Source organism: Epithele typhae (genome assembly GCF_022376455.1).
Source record: "Epithele typhae strain CBS 203.58 chromosome Unknown BXZ73scaffold_86, whole genome shotgun sequence".
Classification (NCBI taxonomy): Eukaryota; Fungi; Basidiomycota; class Agaricomycetes; order Polyporales; family Epitheliaceae; genus Epithele; species Epithele typhae.
The window spans coordinates 35,565-52,504 of record NW_025954277.1 but is presented as its reverse complement, the minus strand read 5'-3'; the positions used below and the strand labels follow the sequence as shown (position 1 = coordinate 52,504).

Sequence of the window (16,940 nt, the reverse complement as noted above, 5' to 3'; positions counted from 1 at the left end):
CTGGCTCGGGGGTGAACTCGACTGCCTTCGCCTTCCCTTTCTCAGCCCTGGTCTTTCGTGAAGCGCCCGGACTAGGTTCTGCCTGGCCGGCTTCGTCCTCCGCAGCGTGGGTAACACCGAGTATATGCGTGCCCGAGCTCACCGTGTAGGAGGACGGAAGGGGGCCGGGGTTCCCTGGCGCTGTGCTAGCCGAGCTTGCCGACGGATCGCCCGCAGATCGCCCGAGTTCGCGGCTATACCACTTGGAGCCTTGTGCGCGTGCGGGCTTGGAGACCCCCGGAGGGGGTGGATCCTTGTCGACGTGCATGTCAGAAGAGAGTAGAGACGAATCGAGTGACTATATGCGCTTTGTGTGCGCGTGTACGCGGAGGGGGAAAGGAAAGAGGCTTAGGCCTCGACGCGCTGACGCGCGCTTTCCTCATCCGGCGTCCACGCTTAGTAAGCACCAGTTCGGCCGAGCGCTCGTGCCTCGCGCTCAGTCCGAACGACACCCTCGCCTCTTGCTGTGACCTTGTTCCAATTTGTCATTGAGGTTGTTTATTCCCGCACCTGCCAATTGCTTACTCACTTTTCTCATCGACAGGAAAATTCAATTCGTGACTAGTTGACTGCCGAAGCTTACGTCCACCCAACGGCGCAGGCGTCGCCACAACAGCGTCGCTCTCACTGAGCTTCCTTCGTCCGATCGGCGGTGTGCAGTTCGCGACGCCCGCGCGTTATGGCCTGTCTTCAGCTAATGATAGACAAACTTCATAGCGTTCTTACGTGGTCACCAACTCTTTGAGTGTGCGACGCGTTTGTCCTTCCACTCTGGTGTGTGCCAGATACTAATACGGATGGTATGCGACATCATTGGAAGACTTGATCATACATCTCCCAGAACGCCCGGAATTTCGAGAAGTCGTCACTTCTACTTGATGCCGACGGACCACGTCTCCACGGCGGCATCGAAAGATCACCGACGAGGGTGCTTCTCGCACACTTCTACAGTCAGCTTTCGCATGCTGTCCGCCCGCCCGTGGTGATTGGTCTTTTCCATTGAAGGGCACATCCCGGATGTGCTATCATTACGGCCGTTATCAAAATGATAGGCCTGTTTGTCAAAAGGTCACACACAGGACTTTCCAACTCAAACCAGACTCCGCCCTTACCGACTCGACGCGGACGGCGCTTCTCACGCGAAGGGTCGCGAGGACTCGCTATTCACGGGTAAGTGTCGCGTTGTGACTCCGCACGAATTCCTCTGTGATTTTTTTTCGAATAGGCCTGTCGATTTGATAACGGCTGTAATTTCGCTGTCCGCCACGCTTTCCTGCACATTCTGTACCAGAGTTGCGTGGGTCTCGGGGGCGCCTGATGACGGGCTAGCATTACGCAGATTACTTGTTACGTTTTGTCAGCACAACATCGGCATATGCGGGCAAGGAGAAGCTCGCTCGCCTACGACGCCCGGGTAGTCTGGCGGGGTATAAGGGAAGACGCAAGGCGGTGGGAAGTGCCTCACAACTTCCCCGGACGACCGACCCCCCAGCATGACCATCACTACATCCAAGCACGTCGTTGCCAGCTGCATCCTCGGCTGGGGTCAGTCCGTCGATCGTCTGCTCAATGCATTGCGGAGCCTCGGCTAACTCGTGCGGTACAGGTCATGCACGCCCCATGATCACCTTGGCCGCGCGACTCGTCCAGCTCGACCCGGACGTGCGCGTCACGGTTCTCGTCAATACCGCGCACTTCGACCGGCTGGTGAAGGAGTCGACGCGCAGCTTCGGAGAAGCCGATGCTCAAGCCGCGCAACGCCTGAGGTCAGATCCACCGACAATTCTTCCTACGGCTCGGTACGTGAGGCTAACGCTCGGTCGACCCATAGGATCGTGTGTGTTGGGCAGGCTAACAACACGCTGGGAGACGGCCTTATCGGGCCTTTCTGGAAGACACTGCTTGCCGGGGAGGGTCCTGTATGTGCGCACACCGGCATTCAGCACAGCGCCTGGCCGAAGCCGAACGCGGTCGTGCTTGACGTGAGACGCCCCTTATCCATTCAAATATGAAAGGCTCATTTCCCTTGGAATGCGTTAAGATCTTCGTTATTGAGGACACCAAGACCGTTCGGTCCATCAGCGGCTCCAGCGTGAAGGTGTATTCGTGGTGGCCTGGTGAAACGTACACCTTGTTGCATTTGTTCGGAGACAAGAAGATCGGAGGTCGCGGGAACATCCACCAGATGATAGAAGAGGAAGTAAACAGATCTGGTCGCTCCTACAATGAGGTGGCGATGGAGGTATGACGCCGGTCTTGCATCTTGGACAACGGTTGTTTAACTGACGTGCCGCCACTCAGATGATCAACATGCCGAGAGGGGAGGTGGTGGAGCTCCCAGGGCATCCCCCAATGTACGACTGGGAGCACAGTCCTCAGGATGTAAGACGCGGTTTCCTCGTCTCGGGTTTCATGGTTTCTGAATGTGACATTTGCAGTTCCACGTTCCCGACGACGTCACGCTCTCCGTATTCCCCTTCGTGAACGCGTCAGTTCAAGGACAGTTTTGCTTGTTGAATACGCTGGACTCACATTGTAATATTCAGTTCTCAAGCAACAGTCGACGGGGTCATCTCGATCTCCTTCGAGTCCTGGGAGCCCGAAGCGTTCAAGCTCGCGAGGCAGTGGCTCGGTGAAACGGGTCGTCCCGTTTACATTGCCGGACCGCTGCTCCCCACCGCGTCTAAGGCGACTGCAGCGGCAAACGAGAAGTCGCAGTCGACGGAGGGTGCGGCGATCCAGCAGCTCCTGGACGACACGCTTGCGCGTTCGGGACCGCAATCCTTGCTCTATGTGAGCCCCTAATCTGGTTCCGTCCTCCTCGTCTCACTGACGATATGCACGAACAGATCTCATTCGGATCGATGTTCTGGCCCGTTGGCTCCCCCGAGAAGGTCTGGGCGTTCCTAGACGTTGTGATGGAGAAGGACATCCCGTTCGTCAGTCTTTTATGTGCTCGCGGTCGACGTTCACCTACTGACGCACCGCGTAGATCATGAGCCACGCTTCTCCCATGGCCGTCGTCCCCGACGAGGTGAAGACGAAGGTACAGGCGTACGGCAAGGGCATCTTGTCGCCGTGGGCACCACAGCAAACCATCCTCGACCACCCGGTATGTGTCAGATGTCTTCTGCCTGCTCCACTCCTCACCCACACCCTCGCAGGCGACCGGTTGGTACGTCGGTCATGGAGGCCAGAACGGGCTGACGGAAGCCATCGCCGCAGGCGTGCCAATGTACGTCCCCGCATTATGCTCGTTCGGATGCGCATCTCATAATGTCACAGGATAATGTGGCCCTTCAACGCCGACCAGCCGTCGAACACCGTCTTGGCCACCGACGTCCACAAGATCGGCTACGAGCTCCTCGAGGTCCGCACCGGCCACGGCCTCAAGAAGATCTACCGCACGGGCTACACTCCGGTCGGCACCGTCGAAGCTGTCAGGGCTGAGGCGCGTCGGGTTCTCACACAGGCCTTCGGAGAGGACGGGAAGGAGAAGCGAGCGCGGCTCCCGGCGATCAGGGAGGCGTTGCTTGGGGAGTGGAAGGAGGACGGGCGGTCGCGGCGGGATGTGCTCGCGTTCTTGGAGAGCCTGTAGAGAGTGAGGACGTCGACGGCCCATGATGCGGTGCCGGATGAGATCACAGAACTGCCTAGATGTTAGATGTTTGTAGATGCTCGGTTTCACTTTGGATCCACTGGGAGGGACCTCGGAACTGAGGCCCCACTTGTGCGTCGTGAGTAGAGGTGCGCGCACTGACGAACACAGGATCGTCCCGCTTGGAGTGAGCGACGTCGACTCGTTCCTCATGAAGCGCGAGAAGTACGCGTCCGACAAGCCCCACGAGCAGCAGGGTGACTAGTTGAGGACATCAACAGTAGAACATTTCAAAGCCACCAACATGCATAGTATCTCTCACGCCGAACTCATGGATTCCGCAGCCATCAAAACCTACGACGTAGGTGTATGTAGAGTAGATGCCTACTTGACAATACGAGATGCCTCGCCACGTTGACGGTGGACTCCTGGCAAGCGTCGATGCTGGGACTCGTCGGTCAAAAATAAGTGCGGCCTATGATGGCGAAGTTCACGGTCCCGTCTACTAACGCCTCGAGCGGTGCCCTGGTCTCTGGTTCGAGACCCGGAAGCTCCCGTAACGGCGCGAGGCGTTCCCACTCGCCCATCATCAGTCCGCCATCCAGGACGTCGCCTGCCCCACCCAAGACGTCGCCCGGCGTTTCCGACCATCCTAGGTGCTGGAGACGCGTTCCCCGGGTCGACCGGAGCTTGAGGACCTTCATGAGGAGCGAGAGGTCGGCCACGACCTCGGCGACCCATTCCGCTTGAGTGGGCTTCCTGCGCCCTTGCCGCGCCGCGGGAACCGTGTCGTGCTCGAAGACAATGTCGAGGCGCGCGAGGGAGGGCGAGACGACCGAGTCCGGTTGCGTGTCGCTGTCGGCGGTCGAGAGCGCGTCGAGGAACTGGTTCGACGCGGTGCCGGAAAATCGGAGCTTCGTGAGCTCCGGGAACGCCCTGAAGAAGACGGGGTCGACACGGTCTCGCCGCGGTGTAGGGTCGCGGCCAAGATGCAAGTCCGTGATGGCCGCGAAGGGGCGGAAGAGGGCGACGAAGTCGGCGGTGGCGGGATGGTCACTAAGAAGCATTTTCACGACTTGAGTGCGTCCAGACCAGAGGCCGAGGATGGCGCCCGTTGAACGGATTTCCATGCGGTCCGCGCTCGGAGGTCGGCCGGATTGACGGGGAGGAAGTCTGATATTCCGAATGGGGTCCGGTAGAATTCAGTCGTTTCGACAGAGAGCTTCTTGCAGCCAGGGATCGCGCGTGTCTTGAACGCGGCGCGGAGTAAATGTGGAGCATCGGAAACGGATAGTTGATCGACGGAAGGGAGGACCGGACCAGGCCAGTTCGTGGGAAGTTGCTCGTTCTCGGGGAGCACTCCGTTGAGCACAAGCCGGTCGATGGCGTGGCACCTCGCTAGCGCACTGCGAAGTTCGGTAAACACTCGCAGAGTGGGACACGGCAAGCTGAGTTCGATGGATCGCAGGGACGGCACTGCCAGGGCCGGAAACCACCATGAAACGCATTGGACGCTTCGGAGGCGAGGAAGTGAAGAAGAGTCGATGAGAGGGGTGTAAGTGTTGTGGATCACGTTTGCCCAATAGCCGCTTCCTTTGTAGCTAGCGGCCACGACACAAGCAAGGCGACAAAGGGCAGGCATCCCGTCCTTTAGGATGTAGTGCAGCTCCTCGAAGACCTCTTCGCTCGTGATCTTGATCATCATGCTGGAGATTCTGGAGGCGTGACGCGGGAGGGTGATGCTTAGAAAATCCCGGGGAAAGCTCAAGATGTGGAGACGAAGACGGCGCGGGGCGGAAAGCTTGAGGGCGAACAGGAAGTACTCGTATTCCTGACGTCTCCTTTTCTTTTCCTCCGAGGATGCCTGGCTTTCATCATCATCGTCATCGCTTCCAGACCCGCCTTCGTCCTCGTCTTCGTCTTCGTCATTGACACCAATTTCACCCATGTGAAACGTCCCGATGTTAAGCGCGTTGGCCCAGATCTCGGAGCATCCCAGCGCAACCTCACGCCAGCGCCGACAGACGCGCAAGAGCCGCAGTGCCATGCGTTCTGATGTCCATCCATGTGGGACGGTTGCGAAGGCGAAGATGAGGGAGAGAAGCTCGGTAGGGAGGGTGCCACCGAGCACGGTGGCGTTGTGCATACTGCGGTAGACGAGCACAAGATGTTCGTATTCTTCCACCTTAAGGAGTGTCCAAGTGCCTACTTCGGCTTTCGTGTTCAGCTTGCGGAGATCTTCTCGGTCGGCCGCAGGAAGTGTGGCTCCCAGCTGGTGCGCGTCGATGATGTCCTTCGTGCCAGGACGATCTTTCGTGTCGAATGGAAGCTGAGGGGAATCTGTGACCATAACTGTTTGCCTGAGAGCCGATTTCAGCATCGCAGAACAGAAAGCTTGCGCAAGATACGTACCGTTTGTTTTGGGGTGCGTCGACGTGGCTGGAAGCAACCGGCAACGGCTGGCGTCGGTAGCGGCACAACCGGTACTTACATAGTATGTATCACGTGGTCGTTCAGCTGGCATCCGGACGTAATACATAGAGCTGTTTGGAAATGCACTGTAAGTAGTGCACGAACTTGACGCCACTTCGGTGTCTCCACCGCTCCACGGCATAATTATCGGCCTGCTGGCCAAACACCTGCCGGACAGGGACATGGAGCAAGGACACCAACACTCCAACTCACGATTACCACGGTGCACTATCGGGCGGTCCGCAAATGACTGTTCAAATTCCGCACTATGACAAAACACATCCGCTTGACATCAAGACATCCGCTACAGTAAATCAACACGTACAACGAAGTCCATAGTACACGACCCCCTCACGCCCCAGTGCCTCATCACGTCGAGGTGAAATTGCAGTTCGTGGTGTCGACCTGCACCGCGCTCGCGTTCACCCGGCCGAGGAACGTCGCCTGGTTGTGCGTGAGGGCGTTCATCGCCTCGAGCGCGATGTTGAACCCGCCCGAGGCGGTGTCGATCGCGAGCACACTGATGGTCGTGCCCTTGAAAGTGAGGTTCCAGCATGTGCCGCAGTTCGCGGACCCGAAGCCGCTGACGGCGAACGCGCCACCGATGTTCGGGAAGCCGGGGAGCTGGCCAAAGGTGTTGAAGCCTGGGTGCGCGATGCACTCAGCAACGGACGGCAACGCAGGGAGATGGAAGAAGGCGGTGGAGAGACGCGCACCCTGGCTCTCCAGCCCGTTGGGTCCATTCGAGCACGCGACGGTGTCGAGCGACGTCGTGTTCACGTCGTAGGTCTGGTCGAAGGAGACAGAGACCGTGGTGGGCCCGGCCCGGGGTGCTGAAGGCAACGCGAGCGCGGCAGAGATGGCGAGGAGCGCAGCGGCGACGGCGGAGACCTTCATGTCTGGGTCGTTGGTTCCGGAGCGACCGAGGGCTAGAGGAGTCTCCGGGGCTGGGGCTGGAGGACCCCCAGGGGTGGGGCCTGCGCGTTATATACTTGTCCGAGGCACTCTAAGGGACCGGAAGAGAAGCGTCCAGAGCAGCAGAAGCCATCGTTGGAGTAGAACACGGTGAGAGACGTCGAGGAAGAGCAGCGGGCAAGTCACGCTGCTTCCATCTTGTCAGGTGCGCGTGGCGCTCTCGGTGGCTCTGTTTAGGCCAGAAGCAAAGCGTGCGCATCGTTGCGGCGTCGTCTCGCCGCGAGAGCATCCATTGGCAGACAAGGGCGGAGAGAAGCGTGCGCAGATGACCGTCATGGGAGTGCGGCGGGGGGCGGGACGACGTGGGGAGGCCGGATGGGGGTGTTCGCATTGCGCCGAGGCGCGCCCGGGAAGGCTTGTTGAGTGCGACAGATGCCGTACGGGGGAACGTTGCTGCTTCCCAGCACGAGGAGAGGCGGGAATAAAGCGTCGAGGGTAGGCTCAGAGCAAGATCTTTGATTGAAATTGTTGATAAATGCCGTCGAACCGCATGCTTCCCTAGCGGAGACGGTGCAGGAACAACGGGAGTCCTTGGGCGGGATGGGAGGGCGGAGATGATGGTGGTGGGAGAGAGCAAAGTGGGAGACGCTCCCGGGCTGGGTGGCGGCAGGCGTCGGGGTTATCAGATAAGATCCGCAAGGCGTCATCATTTCGATCATCTTCAGCTGCTGTAGCGGCGAAGCGTCCGCGTCAATCCTTTCCTCTCTCTCTCATCTTCGTTCCCGTTCCCCGCATTCCTCACCTACCACAAGCACAAAATGGCGCCAAAGGGGGGAAACTCGAAGAAGGAGGCAGGGCGGGCCAAGAAAGCAGACAACGAGGTCAAGAAAGCCACAGCAGCAGATGCAGAAAGGGTGCGTACGCGCCCCCGCCTCCCAGTAGTCTTGCGTCGATCTCAACACCCTATGTCATCTCGCGCAACCGTAGGAGCGCAAGGAGGCAGACCAGTGGGCCCAGGGATCGAAGTCCAACAAGGCCAAGGACGACAAGGAAGAGAAACGCAAGGCCGAACTGGCGCGCAAAGCCGAGCTCGCCCGCTTGCTCGCAGAAGAAGAGGCCTCCGCGCCCTCCAAGGTCAAGGCTGCGCCCAAGGCTGGAACGAAGAAGGCCGTTGCTGCGAAGAAGGACGTCAAACCTGCGGGGCCGGGCGCGATTGCTGCTGGCGGTGGCCTCGAAGCCGTGTCCGACGATGCGCCGAAGGAGCTGGAGTCATACACAGCGACCGGCATCGACAACGCACTGGATCTGCTGGAAGTCGTGACCGCGAAGATGGACAAGGCGAGCGTGGGCTCGCGGGCGGCGGATATCGAGAGGCATCCAGAAGTGAGTGCTAATCTGACTACATGCGCTAGACTCGGGGCTCCGAGGCTGATTGTGGGCGTCACATTGCAGAGGCGATTTAAGGCCGCATTTGAGGCGTACAAGGAGAGGGAGCTTCCCAACGCTCGTGCGGATGTGAGTCTTACCTTGTGTCATCTTCCTTCCGGAAGATCAATTAACGGCTTCTCTGACTCGTGCAGCATCCCGGGTTGCGTCTGCAACAATACCACGTTTGTCCCACTTGACACATATGCAAGGGGTCGCTGATTAACTGAATTATCCCGCACAGGACTTGTTGTACAAGCAGTTCCAGAAGTCACCTGAGAACCCGTACGTTCGCTCGCACTGCCTGAGTATGGCTTGCACCGTGCGCTTGTTTCTGACTTGGTATGCAGCTTCAACCAGACGACAGTGTCGTATGATGCCTCAAAGGAAGAGCGGGTTGAGGCGCTGTCAAAGAAGGCCGCAGGGATCTCCGACAGGCTGAAGGAGAAGTAGGCACGAAATACGGTATGCGACGCAGCATAGGTGAGTCGGGGTGCGTTCTTCGTTGGAATGCTGAACAACAGCTATTGTACAGTGAACCACCAGTGTCTGATCACGCACGGAGTTAGTCACGTCCACCCATAAGACACGGCCAGATGTACTCGTAATCTGCAAAATGTATCGATGCCCATTTGTATTCTAATTTGCCGCAAACTCGCGATCCGACTTTGACATCCGTTCGATAACGTGAGCTCGTTATTTTCCGGCTCTCATGATCGCACCCGGGTTAATCTTGCAACGGGTGTTTGCCTGCCGGGTATCGAGGAAAGTCATTGCCAATTGAGTACAGCTGTCAACTGTACGGCCACGTGATACATACTGCCGGCTGCGGCGCTACTGGCGGCAACCGATGCCAGACTCCAGTCGTCTCCAGCCACGTCGACGTGCGTAGACCACTCGCCCTAAAACAAACGGTGCGTATTGTGCATAAGCTTACCGGTCTGTGATACTGAAACCAGCTCTCAGGCAAACCCGTCATGTCGACAGACTCCCTTCAGCTTCTACTCGACGCAAAAGATCGTCCTGGCACGAACATCGACATCGACGCGCACCAGCTGGGAGTCACGCTTCCTGCGGCCGACCGAGAAGATCTCCGCAAGCTGAACACGAAATCCGAAGTGCGCACATGGACACTCCGCAAAGCAGAAGAACACGAACGGCTTTTGCTTGTCTATCGCAGCATGCACAACACCACCGTCATCCTCAGTAGCACCTTCCCCACCGAGCTCCTCTCCCTCATCTTCGCCTTCGCAGCTGCCACAGATGAATTGGGAACGGAAGGTCGTATAGCGCTGCGACTCTTGCGCGTCTGTCGGCGCTGGCGCGAGGTTGCGCTGGGATGCTCCGAGATCTGGGCCAACGCGCTTGACACTGGGATGTTTCACATGGGCGAAATCGGTGTCAACAACGCGGACACCGACGATGAAGATGACACAGACGACGACGACGAAGACGGAGACGAAGACGAAGACGATAAAAACCAGGCAACTCGGGAAGAAATGAAGTGGAGACGTCAAGAATACGAGTACTTCCTCTTCGCCCTCAAGCTTTCCGCCCCGCGCCAGCTTGGTTTCCACATCTCGAGCTTTCCCCAGCATTTCCTGAGCACCACCCTCCCACAGAACGCTTCCAGAATCTCCAGTATGACGATCAAGATCACGAGCAAAGAAGTCTTCGAGCAGCTGTACTATATCCTAAAGAACGGGATGCCTGTCCTGTGCGACCTTGCTTGCCCCGTGGTTGCTAAGGGGAGCCGCCTTTGGACAACCCTGCTCCACAACACTTACACCTCTCCTATCGACTCTACTTCCCTTCCTCGCCTCCAAGGCGTCCGAACCGCCGCATCGTTGTTTCCGGCCCTGGTAGTGCCGTCCCTGCGAGACATCGAACTCAACTTGCGGTGTCACGATCTCCGAGTGTTCACCGCACTTCGCGGTGCGCTAGCTAGGTGCTATGCGATCGACCGGCTTGTGCTCAACAGAGTGTTGCCCCAGTATGAGCAACTTCCGACGAACTGGCCTGGTCCTCCCCTCCCCTCCGTCGATGAACTCGCCGTTCGCGATGATCCACATTTAGTCTGCGCGGCGTTCAAGACGCGGGCGATCCCTGGTTGCAAGAAGCTCCTCGTCCACACGACTGTGTTCTCCAGGACCCCCTTCGGCATATCAGACCTCCTCCCCGTTGATCCGGCCGACCTGCGAGCGATCCTCGCGACGGCGGACCGCATGGATATCCTTTACTCGGGAATCTTCCCGGGCCTCTGGTCTGGACGCACTCAAGTCGTGGAGATGCGTCTTGGTGCCTATCCCGTCTTCACCGCCGATTTCGTCTCCCTCCTCCGCCCCTTCGCGGCCATCACGGACCTGCATCTCGGCGACTGGCAACTGGGGTCAGAGCCCGTCCACCCGGTCTTCTTCAGGGCGTTCCCGAAGCTCACGACGCTCCGCATTTCCGGCCCTGCTTCGAACCAGTTCCTCGTCGCGCTCTCGGCAGACGACAGCGACACGCAACCCGACTCGGTCGTGTCGCCCTCCCTCTCCCGCCTTGACATCATCTTCGGGCACCACACAGCCCTCGCCGCGGGGCAGGAGCTCAGGAACCCCATCCAAGCGGAATGGGTCGCCAAGATCATGGCCGACTTCTCGCTCCTCGTGAAGGTCCTCGAGCTTCGCTCAACGCGGGGAACACGTCTCCAACACCTGGGGTGGTCGGAGAAGCTAGGCAGTGTTGTGGACGAACACGTTCTGGATATATGCCTCTCGCCGTTGCGAGAGCTTCCAGGTCTCGCACCCGAGGCCACGGCGCCACTCGAGGCGCTAGTAGACGGGACCGTGAACATCGGCGACGTACGTAGCACTCATGTGTGACCTACGAGCACGGTTGTTTCGCGTCGTCAACGCTTGGGAGTCAACCGCTAACGCAGTGGCAAGGCGTCTAGCATTGTCAAGTAATACCCATCTACATCCATCTATGTCGTCGCTTTTGATGTGTGCGGGGTCTGTGAGAGCAGCGGCAAGATACTCGTGTCGGTGATCGTATGTACCTTCTCAGGGTGCGGTGGATGCGGACATGGCCCCGCTGCGGCGTTGCGGCGCGTGCTGAGCATCCGTTCACACTGCAGTGAGTGAGATGGTACAGTATCGTTTGATAGTGCGCGATCTGAACGGGTCGTTTTCGTGCTGCCCCCATTGCGTACCTTGAAACCGGAAGCTCTGAAGGGACAGCCAAGTATATTCGCAACCTGGCAGTGTCAGAGGGAAGTCCGAGTCATTGCCGATTACGACTGCACGACCGCGTGATATTGACAGTGACGGCGCGACCGCCCGGCGCCAGCTGCCCGTCGCGGCTCGCCTCCAGCGCTCACGTACATAGACCACCGTTCACCCCAAAACAAACGGTGCGTATTGTGCACAAGCTTGCCGGTCTGTGATGCTGAACACGGCTCTCAGGTAAACACGTCATGATCACGAATTCCCCTCAGCTTCCACTCGACGCGAAAGATCGTCCTGGCACGAACATCGACATCGACGCGCACCAGCTGGGAGTCACGCTTCCTGCGGCCGACCGAGAAGATCTCCGCAAGCTGAACACGAAAGCCGAAGTGCGCACATGGACACTCCTCAAGGCGGAAGAACACGAACGGCTTGCGCTCGTCTACCGCAGCATGCACAACACCACCGTCACCCTCAGTAACACCTTCCCTGCCGAGCTCCTATCCCTCATCTTCGCCTTCGCAACCGCCCCAGATGGATCGACTCCGTCGGATCGCATGGCACTGCGGCTGTTGCGCATTTGTCGCTGCTGGCGCGAGGTTGCGCTGGGATGCTCCGAGATCTGGGCCAACGCGCTTGACACTGGGACGTTTCACATGGGCGAAATCGGTGTTAACAACGCGGACACCGACGATGACGATGACGACGACGATGATGACGACGACGAAGTCGGTTTTGCAGACGGCGGCTTCGGAGATGGCGGCTTCGGAGATGGCGGCTTCGGAGATGATGACGATGAAGATAAAAGCCAGGCATTCTCGGAAGAAAAGAAGTGGAGACGTCAGGAGTATGAGTACTTCCTCTTCGCCCTCAAGCTTTCCACCCCGCGCCAGCTTGGTTTCCACATCTCGAGCTTTCCCCAGCATTTTCTGAGCACCACCCTCCCACAGAACGCTTCCAGAATCTCCAGAATGACAATCAAGATCACGAGCGAAGACGTCTTCGAGCAGCTGTACTACGCCCTCAAGAGCGGGATGCCTGTCCTATGTGACCTTGCTTGCCCCGTGGTTGCTAAGGGCAACCGCTCGTGGACAACCCTTATCCACAACACTTACACCTCTCCTATCGGCTCTACTTCCCTTCCTCGCCTCCGAAGCGTCCAAACCGCCGCATCGTTGTTTCCGGCTCTGGCAGTGCCGTCCCTGCGATCCATCGAACTCAACTTGCGGTGTCCCACCCTACGAGTGTTCGCAGAGCTTCGAAGTGCGTTGGCTGCGTGCCACGCGATCGACCGGCTTGTGCTCGACAGAGTGCTCCCCCGAAATGCGCAACTTCCCACGAACTGGCCTGGCCCGGCCCTCCCCTCCGTCGACGAACTCGTCGTTTACGATCTTCCACATTTAGTCTGCGCGGCGTTCAAGACACGCGCGACCCCTGGCTGCAAGAGGCTCTTCGTCCAAACGACTGCGTCCTCCAGGATCCCCTTCGGAATATCTGACTTCCTCCCCGTTGATCCGGTCGACCTCCAAGCGATCCTCGCGACGGCGAACCGCATGGAAATCCTTTTCTCGGGGACCACCCTGTACTTCCGGTCTGGAGACACTCAAGTCGTGGAGATGAACCTTCATGACCGCCCCATATTCACCGCCGATTTCGTTTCTTCCTTCCGCCCCTTCACGGCCATCACAGACTTGCTTCTTGCCGAGTGCCGACCGGGGCCAGAGCATTTCCACCCGGTCTTCTTCAGGACGTTCCCGGAGCTCACGACTCTTCGCATTTCCGGCGCCGCTTCCAACCAGTTCCTCGAAGCGCTCTCGGTCGCTGACAGCGACGCGCAACCTGACTCCGTCGTCTCGCCCTCCCTCGCCCGCCTCGACATCGTCTTCGAAAATCGTGCGATCCCCGCAGCGCAACATGCGCGCAGGAAACCCTCTCAACCGGAATGGGTCGCCGAGATCATGGCCGATTTCTCGCTCCTCCTGAAGGTCCTCGAGCTTCGATCGACGCGGGGAACGTGTCTTCAGCACCTGGGGTGCTCGGAGAGGCTGGGCGGCGTCTTGAATGGTGGGCTGGGGGTAGGCGATTGGGAAAAAATGCTCATGCGGTTCCGGGAGCTTCTGGGTCTCGCACCAGAGACCGCGACACCACTCGAGGCACTAGTAGGAGGGACCGTGAACTTCGGCACCATAGACAGTGCTCCGTTTTGACCGAACAGCACGTTTGTTTTGCGTCGTCAACGCTTGGGAGTCAAATATTAACGTGGCGAGATGCCTCGCTTTGTCAAGTAGCCATTTACGTACATCTACTTCGTCGGTTTTGATGTCTGCGGGATCAGTGAGAGCGGCGGCAAGACACTCATGTCGGTAGCTGCGAAATGTTCCATCATCGTACAGTTGACAGCCCGACCACTACAGCTCCAAGAACTTGAGCATGTATATCTTCATCCCAGGGCGGGGGGGAAGTGGATGCAGACGTAGCGCCTCGCTGTAGCGATGCGCGCGCTGGGCGTCCTCGCGTCCGTGAATGAGAAACGAGTCAACGTCGCTCATCCCAAGCGGGACGATGGTGTTCGCCAGTGCGCGCGCCTTTACTCATGACGCGTAACTGGGGCCTCAGTTCCGAGGTCCCTCCTGGATCCAAGGTGAAACCGAGCATCTAAAAACATCTACGTCGTACCATGTAACATCTAGCCAGTTATGCGATCTCATCCGGCACCGCATCATGGGCCGTCGACGTCCTCGCTCTCTACAGGCTCTCCAAGAACGCGAGCACATCCCGCCGCGACCGCCCGTCCTCCTTCCACTCCCCAAGCAACGCCTCCCTGATCGCCGGGAGCCGTGCGCGCTTCTCCTTCCCGTCCTCTCCGAAGGCCTGTGTGAGAACCCAACGCGCCTCAGCCTTGACAGCATCAACAGTGCCGACCGGAGTGTAGCCCGTGCGGTAGATCTTCTTGAGGCCGTGGCCGGTGCGGACCTCGAGGAGCTCGTAGCCGATCTTGTGGACGTCGGTGGCCAAGACGGTGTTCGACGGCTGGTCGGCGTTGAAGGGCCACATGATCCTGTGATCATGAGATGCGCGTCCGAACGAGAATAATGCGGGGACGTACATTGGCACGCCTGCGGCGATGGCTTCCGTCAGCCCGTTCTGGCCTCCATGACCGACGTACCAACCGGTCGCCTGCGAGGGTGTGTGTGACGATCGGAACAAGTAGAAGACTGGCATCTGACACATACCGGGTGGTCGAGGATGGTTTGCTGTGGTGCCCACGGCGACAAGATGCCCTTGCCGTACGCCTGTACCTTCGTCTTCACCTCGTCGGGCACGACGGCCTTAGGAGATGCGTGGCTCATGATCTATAAAGTACATCAGTAGACGGGAATCGATAGCGAACACCAGCAATTGGATGCTCACGAAGGGGATCTCCATCTCCATCACAACGTCGAGGAACGCCCAAACCTTCTCGGGGGAGCTGACGGGCCAGAACTGGGATCCGAAAGAGACCTGTTCATGTACCCAATTGGTAAGACGTGGGCAACGGAGTAGATGAAGAGCTTACGTAGAGCAAAGACTGCGTTCCGGAACGCGCAAGCGTGTCGTCCAGGAGCTTCTGGATCGACGCACTCTCCGCCGACTGTGTCTTCTCGTTGGCCGCTGCAGTCGCCTTAGACGCGGTGGGGAGCAGTGGTCCGGCAATGTAAACGGGACGACCCGTTTCACCAAACCATCGCCTCGCGAGCTTGAACGCTTCGGGTTCCCAGGACTCGAAGGAGATCGAGATGACCCCGTCAACTGTTGCTTGAGAGCTGAATATCGAAATATAAGTCCGACGCATCCAGCGAGAAATCTGCCCTTGAACTGACGCGTTGGTCCAGGTGGATACGGACAGCACAATGTCTTCGGGGAAATCGAACTGCAAATGTGACGGTGAGAAACTATGAAACCTGAGACGGTGAATATGCGCCCTACATCCTGGGGACTGAGCTCCCAGTCGTACATTGAAGGATGCCCCGGGGGCTCTACCACTTCTCCTCTCGGCACTGCGGCGGTCATCTGAATCATGGCGTGTCAAATCAGATACACATCATCTGGGCGCAGAAGCCAGGCGTCGTACCTCCATTGCCACCTCCTTGTAGGAGCGACCGGACCTACCAACCTCCTCTTGTATCTGCTTATGGACGTCCCCGCGGCCTCCGATGTTCTTGTCTCCGAACAAATGCAACAAGGCGTACGTCGAACCAGACCACCACGAAAACAGCTTCACGGTGGAGCCGCTGATCGAGCGAATGGTCTTGGTGTCCTCAATAGCAAAGATCTTGACGCGACCCCAGAGAAATGAGCCTTTCATATTTGAATGGACTAGGAGCGACTCACATCAAGCACGACCGCGTTCGGTTTCGGCCAGGCACTGTGCCGAATGCTGGTTTGCGCACATACAGGACCCTCCCCGGCAAGCAGTGTCTTCCAGACAGGCCCGATAAGGCCGTCTCCCAGCATATTGTTAGCCGGCCCTACGCACACGACCCTACCGGTAGAACGAACGTTGAGCGTTAGACCGGCATACCAAAGTAAACTGCCGGGAAAGTACTGATGAGTCTGACCTGAGGCGTTGTGCCGCTTGAGCGTCGCTCTCTTCGAAGCTGCGCGTCGACTCCTTCACGAGTCGGTCGAAGTGCCTGGTAGTCACGAGAACTGTGACGCACACGTCCGGGTCGAGCTGGACGAGTCGCGCGGCGAAGGTGATCATGGGGCGGGCGTGTCCTGCACCGCACAAGTTAGCAGAGGCTCCGCGATGAATGGAGCAGACGATCGACGGACTAACCCCAGGCCAGGATGCAGCTGGCAACGACATGCTTGGATGTAGCGGTGGTCATGCTGGAGGGCCAGTTGTCGGGAGAAGTTGTTGGCGTTTCCTACCGCGTCGCGCCGTCCACCCTTATATCTCTCCAGACTACCCGGGCATCGTGTGCGAGCGAGCTTCTCCTTGCCTGCGTATGGCGATGTTGTACTGGGAAAATGTAACAAGCAATATGCGTAATGCAAGCCCCGTCAGCCGACACACCGGGGCCACCATTTGTCTGGGAGCTTTATTGGGAGCCGTTTATAAGGTTTAAAGTCTACGCGCATCCAGAATAAGTATTTCTATGGGTTTCTATGGGCGAGAGAAAACCTTACTTGCCTTTCTCTCGGCTTTAACGCAGCACTAGCCAAGAAAGATGGTCGCCCCGGCGTGTGGTGGTCTCCAAGACCTACGGAATTCTGGCACAGGATGTGCGAGAAAG

General features: G+C 58.4%; 6 protein-coding genes across 6 annotated transcripts; 3 read left to right on the top strand and 3 right to left on the bottom strand.

Moving 5' to 3' along the window:
• Positions 1–1,532: 1,532 nt before the first annotated feature.
• Positions 1,533–3,637, top strand: BXZ73DRAFT_106575 (UDP-Glycosyltransferase/glycogen phosphorylase; the record flags this gene model as incomplete). Its single annotated transcript, XM_048016652.1, has 11 exons — positions 1,533–1,584; positions 1,646–1,805; positions 1,871–2,021; positions 2,081–2,281; positions 2,341–2,421; positions 2,478–2,527; positions 2,586–2,832; positions 2,889–2,978; positions 3,032–3,151; positions 3,204–3,274; positions 3,325–3,637. 11 exons carry the CDS (start codon positions 1,533–1,535, stop codon positions 3,635–3,637), a joined length of 1,536 nt encoding a protein of 511 aa, XP_047872592.1.
• A 1,951-nt stretch (positions 3,638–5,588) lies between these two features.
• On the bottom strand, positions 5,589–5,930 carry BXZ73DRAFT_13838 (uncharacterized protein; the record flags this gene model as incomplete). The annotated part of the gene is made up of 1 exon (XM_048017489.1): positions 5,589–5,930. A coding segment is annotated over one exon (342 nt), but the record flags the coding sequence as incomplete, so codon positions are not given.
• A 548-nt stretch (positions 5,931–6,478) lies between these two features.
• BXZ73DRAFT_54907 (Cerato-platanin-domain-containing protein) lies at positions 6,479–7,006 on the bottom strand (the record flags this gene model as incomplete). Its single annotated transcript, XM_048021242.1, has 2 exons — positions 6,479–6,753; positions 6,826–7,006. The coding sequence occupies 2 exons, from the start codon at positions 7,004–7,006 to the stop codon at positions 6,479–6,481; spliced, it is 456 nt and encodes a 151-aa protein (XP_047872590.1).
• An 836-nt stretch (positions 7,007–7,842) lies between these two features.
• On the top strand, positions 7,843–8,902 carry BXZ73DRAFT_54903 (DUF1014-domain-containing protein; the record flags this gene model as incomplete). Its single annotated transcript, XM_048021241.1, has 6 exons — positions 7,843–7,938; positions 8,012–8,407; positions 8,477–8,539; positions 8,605–8,634; positions 8,694–8,734; positions 8,800–8,902. 6 exons carry the CDS (start codon positions 7,843–7,845, stop codon positions 8,900–8,902), a joined length of 729 nt encoding a protein of 242 aa, XP_047872589.1.
• A 3,007-nt stretch (positions 8,903–11,909) lies between these two features.
• Positions 11,910–12,728, top strand: BXZ73DRAFT_54950 (uncharacterized protein; the record flags this gene model as incomplete). Its single annotated transcript, XM_048021249.1, has 2 exons — positions 11,910–12,332; positions 12,507–12,728. Coding segments are annotated over 2 exons (645 nt in total), but the record flags the coding sequence as incomplete, so codon positions are not given.
• A 1,678-nt stretch (positions 12,729–14,406) lies between these two features.
• Positions 14,407–16,510, bottom strand: BXZ73DRAFT_54937 (UDP-Glycosyltransferase/glycogen phosphorylase; the record flags this gene model as incomplete). The annotated part of the gene is made up of 10 exons (XM_048021246.1): positions 14,407–14,719; positions 14,768–14,838; positions 14,895–15,014; positions 15,073–15,162; positions 15,218–15,464; positions 15,522–15,571; positions 15,628–15,711; positions 15,773–15,973; positions 16,033–16,183; positions 16,260–16,510. The coding sequence occupies 10 exons, from the start codon at positions 16,508–16,510 to the stop codon at positions 14,407–14,409; spliced, it is 1,578 nt and encodes a 525-aa protein (XP_047872587.1).
• Between the last annotated feature and the right edge of the window lie 430 nt (positions 16,511–16,940).